The 7,500-nt window shown below is 37.7% G+C and overlaps 1 protein-coding gene across 13 annotated transcripts in view; it reads right to left on the bottom strand.

The window, feature by feature from the left end:
• The window catches only part of LOC123520017 (protein sidekick-like), a 243,970-nt gene that overhangs the window by 40,620 nt on the left and 195,850 nt on the right, over positions 1 to 7,500 (bottom strand). For all 13 annotated transcript variants that reach the window (XM_045281814.1, XM_045281815.1, XM_045281817.1 and 10 more), the window contains 6 exons: positions 7,171 to 7,290; positions 6,862 to 7,017; positions 6,513 to 6,742; positions 5,600 to 5,795; positions 5,170 to 5,355; positions 4,762 to 4,940 (listed from right to left, as the gene is read on the bottom strand). In XM_045281814.1, coding sequence (XP_045137749.1) covers positions 4,762 to 4,940; positions 5,170 to 5,355; positions 5,600 to 5,795; positions 6,513 to 6,742; positions 6,862 to 7,017; positions 7,171 to 7,290 — 1,067 coding nt within the window. The remainder of the gene's footprint in view (positions 1 to 4,761; positions 4,941 to 5,169; positions 5,356 to 5,599; positions 5,796 to 6,512; positions 6,743 to 6,861; positions 7,018 to 7,170; positions 7,291 to 7,500) is intronic.

Below are 7,500 nucleotides of genomic sequence, written 5' to 3'. Positions count from 1 at the left end.
CAAATCACTGTGCATCTGTAATCATGTGCAAGCAAAAATAAGAAAATTCTTCTTATAATAAATGTTGATCTATCATCAAGTGCAGGGCAAATGAGCAAGAAAACTTTTATAGAATAAATGTGCATCTGTCTTTCCAACTCAAGACAAAAACTTCTAAAAATGGAAAATGAGTAATCTTGTTCAGAATGGAAGAGATTGCTAAATGTACTTTGAAAATAATAGTTGATACAAGTCTAAGTAAAAAACACTTGTGATTAATATAGAAAAATGAAAAAAATATGAAAATAAACATGAAAACAAGACAAAGCATCAAAAATAGAAATTTTAAAATTTAAAGGTTTTACAAAATCCATTCCATATACTTCAGTCCTATACACTAAACATCTCAATTACAAGGAGACACACACACACACACACACACACACACACACACACACACACACAGCCGCACCACAGCTGAGAGAGGAAGTCCTGAAGACAGCTCATCTTCAACTGAGGATGAGGGAAAAGGAGCAATTGCCTAGAGTGTTTGCAGGGCCCGGGTATCTCTATAGGGTGTAATTAATGTCCTGTCAGTGTCCTGCTCTCAAAAAGCTAAAAATAAGCCATTTTCAAATGAAAATGGAAAATAGTCCCTAACCGGAGAGTGACGGCAATGTTTTGTTTTGGCTGATACAGCTGGCGGTAACATGACGTCCACCCCTAGAAGCGCGAGAGATTTCAAGGGATTTGTGACCAATCCAAGTGGATTAAACAAATTGGACATGGATTCAAGAATTCAGGCATTAGAGAATAAGTTTCTAAATATTAGATCTATTGAAGAGAAGTTAGATAGAGTTATAGCAGAGAATGATACCTTCAAAAAAGAAATCTACATGCTAACGAAGGAGAACAAGGAATTACTGAGAGAAAGTGGAAATGGAAAAAGAAAATCAGCATCTAAGGAAACAATGTGACAAAATGAAGGCTAAACTAGTTGAAATGGAAAAGAAAATATCCGAAGGTGACTTAGGGAAGGAGGAGTGCCTCACCCTAATTGATGCTAAAATGAAGGAAGTGAAACATGAAAATGAAGAAGTACAGAAGTCCTTCAAAGAGATAATGAAAAAGCAAGAAGAAAATAAAGTGATTACACAGAGTGAAATGGTTAAGGCTTTGAAGGAAAATGAGTATGTGGTGAGAGATATTGCTGAAAAGAAAAAATGCGTGATCATAACAGGTTTGAGAGAGGAAACTAACAGGAATTGGCAAGATAGGAGGGATAAGGAAAATGACAGGATAAAGTTTTTACTGAATAAGATCTCCGAGGAGGACGAATGCCTATATGCTGAGGTAGAGGAAAGTGTGAGACTAGGAGCTTATGAAGAAGGCAAGAGTAGACCATTAAAATTGAAATTAAAGTCTCAGGTGGCAGCCGAGGCCTTGCTGAGGAGGGCCTGGAAACTTAAAGACTACGAGGAAACCAAAACAATTTACATAAGAAGAAATATGACACAGGAGGAAAGAATGAAAATGAGAGAACTTGTAACTGAAGTGAGAGAGAAGAATGAGTAAAGAACCGAGGAGGAAAAGATCAAGTTTTTTTTTGGAGGATGAGAAATGGGAGGCTGAAGTAGTGGTGATTAAAACAGACGGAATAGACAATACACTGACTGAAACATGGAAGAAAGAGATTAGGAATGGAATTCAAGTGATATACATGAATATAGATGGATTTCTGTCTAAAAGGCTAAAATGTATAGATTACCTAAGAAACAGTGAACCGGACATAATGTGTGTGGTGGAAACAAAGTTAAGGCTCGAAATAAAGCTAGATTGGTTTGATGTAAAACACTACAAAGTATGGAGAAATGATAGAAAGAATAAAGGAGGTGGTGGTATAATGGTTTTTACTAAAAAGATCTGATAGTGAAGGAGGTGAACTTTAGTAAGGGAAATGAGGAAGTGATAAGTATGCTTATAACAGATGGTAAGAGGGACATTAATATTATAACAGTATACATACCACCCAGAACCAGTGCTTGGAATTATGAACAGTATCAAATGGTGATGAGAAATACTCTAGACAGAATGAAACAGGAACTCACCAGAAAGGATAGAGTGATGATAGTCGGGGACTTTAATTGTAAGGAAATAGTGTGGGAAGACTACGAAGTGGTGAATGGTGGTGAGTGGGCAGAGGAATTGTTAAACGTAGCAACAAATAACTTGATGACACAGTGGGTGAGATCACCAACAAGGTGCAGGGGACAAGATGTTGCAGCGAGGTTGGATTTGGTATTCACCAGGGGCATCTCCCTAAAAGAGGAAATTGAACATGAATGTCCCTTGGGGAAAAGCGACCATGATGTCCTAAGATTTGAGCTGGATACGGAATTAAGCATGGAAAAGAGTGTGGAGTACAAGGAGGAAAAATTAAATTATGTCAGGGCAAATTATAACCATATAAGAGAGTTCTTTAATGAAATTGACTGGTCTGTGGTGTACCAGGAAGTGGATATGCAATTGAAATATGATAAATTTATGGATTTATATAACTGTGCTGTGAAGAAGTTTGTGCCATATCACAGAATGAGGACTTTAAATAATAAGCTGTGGTTTAATAGAAATTGTGAAGAAGCAAAAAAGAACAAAGAAAACGCATGGAAGAAACTTAAGAAAAACAGTGAAGTATTATCAAGAGAAGTCTACAAAACAGCAAGGAATAGATATGTTGAAGTAAGGAGAACAGCACAAAAGGAACATGAACAGAGAGTGGTGGAAAACTGTGATAGTGACCCTAAAATGTTTTACAAATTCATAAATGGAAAATTAAATAAAAGGGAGGCAATAGAAAAAGTAAAAGTTGGGGAAGAAGTATATGAGGATGCTAGAGATATAGCTGAAATATTGAACAACAACTTTTGCAAAGTGTTTACAAAGGAGGAGCATTTTACAGGAGAAAGGCCTACGGAAATAAAGCCAATGCACGACATCATGGTTACTAAGGAAAATGTAAGGAAAATTATAAGTAACTTAGATATTAATAAATCAATGGGGCCTGATGGCATATCTGGGAGGTTGCTGAAAGAATGTAAAGATCAATTGTTGAACCCCATATTTGATATTGTGGAAACCTCCATACGAACAGGAATAGTCCCGAAAGAGTGGAAAAGAGCTGACATTGTGCCTATATATAAGAATGGAAGTAGAATGGAACCGTTAAATTACAGACCAGTATCGTTGACTAGTATATTGTGCAAGGTATGTGAAGAAGTAATTAAAGCAAAGTGGAGTGAGTATCTAGAAAGTGAAAACATTCTGAGTGAAAGGCAGTTTGGTTTCAGAAAAGGAAGATCGTGCATATCCAATTTATTATGTTTTTATTCAAGAGTGACTGACATACTACAACATAGATGGGGATGGGTGGATGCTATTTACCTGGACTTGAGAAAGGCCTTTGATAAAGTGCCACACAATAGACTGATGTGGAAACTAAAGAAGATTGGAGGAGTAAGTGATAAACTAGCAAAATGGATGGAAAATTACTTAGTGGGAAGAGAAATGTGAACAGTGGTGAAAGGAAAGAAGTCCGAGTGGAAAAAGGTAACCAGTGGAGTTCCACAAGGGTCAGTGCTTGGTCCCATCATGTTTTTGATTTATGTTAATGATATGCCAGTAGGAATTGACAGTTACATGAATATGTTTTGGACGATACTAAAATTATGAGGAGAGTAAAGAATGTGGAAGATTGTAACAAGTTACAGGAAGATCTTGATAAAATATATGAGTGGAGTAAAGAGTGGCAGATGGAATTTAATATAAACAAGAGCCATGTTATGAAAATGGGAAGAAGTAGATACAGACCAAACAAGGATTACAGGCTGGGTGATGAGAAAATTTAAGAGACCAATGAGGAGAAAGACTTAGGAGTAACCGTGCAAAACACTCTGTCACCGGAGAAACACATTAACAAGATATTTTGGAAAACATATAACATGCTTCAAAATATTGGTCGTGCATTCCACTACCTAGATGAAGGAATGATGAAGATACTATGCACTTTAATAAGACCCCAGTTAGAATATGCAGCTTACGTCTGGTCACCACATATGAAGAAAAATGTAAAGAAGGTGGAAAGGGTACAGAGGCTGGCAACAAGGATGGTACCAGGATTCAAGGAGTCAGACTATGAGGAAAGACTGCAGGAGCTGGGGCTGACCACATTAGAAGAGAGAAGAATAAGGGGTGACATGATAACTGTGTATAAATTGGTGAACAAGATTGACATATTGGACAGAGAATTGATAAAGGTGACCACAAGTAATCATATCCGAGGACATGGAAAAAACTAATAAAAGACATCTGTCTAAATGACGTGAGAAAGTACAGTTTCCCGCATCATAGTATTGATAAGTGGAATAAACTGAGCAGTGATGTCGTTGATGTGGTGTGTGTCAATCAGATGAAAGAGAGATATGACAAGAGTAGACAAGGAGGCAGGACACAGAGAGCTTAGCTCGGGCCCTGTAATACACAAATAGGTAAATACAAATAGGTAAATACACACCCACACAGACACACACACACACACACACATATACACACACACTGTTCTTTAGTTTTCTCAAGCTCAGAGGTAATTTTGCTTAAAAGATGACACTGAAAGTATATAAGGGATCATCTTCATGCACATGGTGGACTTAAAAGAACCGGTTACATAAATAAAATATTTCTTTCAAATTTACCACTTTATAAAAAAAGTTACAAAACTACACAAACCTCCTTGGTAATATTGCGGTAGTACCACTGGGAGTCCTTATAGCCATGCAGCCTGTAGCGCACCATATAGCCCAGCACTATGCCATTCCTCTCCTCCTCCAGAGGTGCCTCCCATTGAATCATGATCTCAGTGGATGACCTTGGGGACCCCACTAGTCCCTGTGGTGGTCCAGAGGGAGCTGGGAAATGAAAAAGCTCATCAAATATGTGACACTTTTATCTTACCAAATACTCAAAATAGTTTTGTTACCTACACAGAGCAAGAAAACAAGATAAAAATAAATACCAAATGAATCACTCCTCTAATAAACATGAAAATAATAATCTATACTAACAGATAAAATGTAATTCTATTTACATACATTAATTATCTCTTTAATGAAAGCAGCATACACACAAGGCACCTACCTTCCTGTGGCAAAACCACAATATTTGAGGGCTGAGAAGAGGAGCCCTCCCCAACATTGTTGACTGCTGACACTCTGAACTGATAGCCTGTGGACGGCCTCAAGTCACCAATGATCGCATCAGTTGCTGCTGCACTCACATTTGTCAATACGGTCACCCATTTTAGCCCCAAATCCTGAATAGCAGCTGTAACAATTATAACAAATGAAATATTAGTAAATTTAGTTTTTCAATAACATCAGGATCACCTCTGCTATACAACAGAAATAGTTTTCTTTTCATTTCAATACATTCAAGCAATTAAAACACTTAAAAATTATATAAATAAGAGAATCCTTAACATGCATACAGGCAATCAACACATATTCACTTGAGTAAAATTGCATTCTGCCTCTACTATACTTTGGGAAAACATAGGAGTGACTCTTACCTTCAGTGGGGACCTCCCTCTTCTGTACGATAAATTTTTCAATAGGACTGTTTCCATCAAAGGTTGGAGTCCATGTGACCCGAACAGACTTAGGTATCAATGGGGTGCGTACCGCCTTAACACTGGATGGAGCATAAGGCAGTTCTATCACCTCTAACAGTGCAGACCGAGTTTCATTACCACCAGATGAAGTAACCTGTGTAGTGAAAAATAACTTGATTAATACTGTATAGCTTCCACGCATAAATAAATGTTGGTTTTAAACAAATGTACTTTGAAATGAGATTCAAATGAAGTCATGGCAATGGTTATCAAAGCATAATGAGAAGGTAGTGATGGCAAATATTCAATCATTAAGTATACATGTATTCCAAAAGTCAGTGGTACCAGGCTTTTTTTTTCAGGCGACTGCAATCAAGCACCTCAAGACATGACTGTGACTCCACTACTTTCGTTGTATATGTGCTATAATGTATTAGTATCTGCTGGCTGTAAAAGTAAGGGATAAGTATAATAAGCTTCAGTGTAAGTGAGGTACTGTAAGGTTGGAAAAGAAAAAAACTTGCCAGATTTCTACAGATTTTCTATTTCTTTTCCTTTTTAATACACTGTCTGGCTGTAGCCTACTGGGTAGGTGGAGACATGTCTGATACAGAATTGGTAGTTTAAGACCTCTACATTTAAATTACTATATATATAATACTCAGGCAAAACTAGCCACTATCACTCGACCAATATGTGACTACATATATCTTGAAAACATCTTAGAATTGAGAATTGACCATATTTGATATTTCAAGGTCTTGATGAACCCATGAAAAACACTTGGCAATCCCAAGGTTGGGAAAGGGTGCCATAAGCCCACCAATATTGCATTTAAAGGTGACAGATGGAAATTTTAGTAGATGCTTACCACACAAGTGTAGAGTCCTACATCAGCTGCTCTCACTTCCTGTATTTCCAGTGTTCCATCACTGCGAACACTGATGCGAGGGTTTCCTTCTGACTGAATTATGCTACTTCCATGAGACCACTGGACATGCACAGAAACAGAGGGTGCATGGGACACCTTACACTGCAGCGTGGCCACTCTACCTAATATTACTCTTGTATCCACAGGTGGTTGTGATATTTGAGTTTTCACTGAAACATAAGTTACATTTTAGCACTACTACACTAAAATAAACCCATTATGGATCAGCAAAGGACAAATAGTGGTTCATGATCTCTTACTCAGGAATAAAAAAATAAACTCATTTTACCCAGAATGGAAAGCCAAGCATCCTGTGATATGCTTCCAGCTTCATTGGCACGCAGACAGGTGTACTTCCCTTCATCTCGGGAGTGAACGCTGGATATCAAGAGATCTCCATCATCAAGAATTTGATAATGGCCATTTTCCACAAGTTCTAAACTGTCTGCAAAACAGAAATAGACACAAATAAAACTTCTATACATTTCAATATCATATTATGAGAGATCAATTTGTCACAAGGAATGTGAGTGTGATATTATAAATTAAGATGATTTCTTTTGAATACTTTGTATGGTAAGCAATTTTTCATCCATACCATTGAAAATCCAGGTTATATTGGGCTGTGGTGCTCCTCCCGCCTGACAACGAATGGTGGCATCCTGTCCGTCCAGCACCGTCATGTTCTCAGGTGCTACCTTCATTTGAGGAGCTGAAGCTGGCAAAAGCAGAAGGATTAGCAACAGCTCACAAGCAGCTCATAGATAGAGCACTTGCAAAGGTTTGTGTGTGTAAGTGGTGGTGGTGGTGGTGATGGTAATGGTGATGGTGGTAGTGGTAGCAGTAGTGACAATAGCAGCAGTAGTGGTAGTATTGATTAAAGTGGTGGTGGTGTTGGTAGTGAAAGTAGTGTCCAACTATAAGATAT

This window comes from Portunus trituberculatus, chromosome 46, assembly GCF_017591435.1.
Source record: "Portunus trituberculatus isolate SZX2019 chromosome 46, ASM1759143v1, whole genome shotgun sequence".
Lineage (NCBI taxonomy): Eukaryota > Metazoa > Arthropoda > Malacostraca > Decapoda > Portunidae > Portunus > Portunus trituberculatus.
This window is presented reverse-complemented; position numbering and strand designations above follow the sequence as displayed.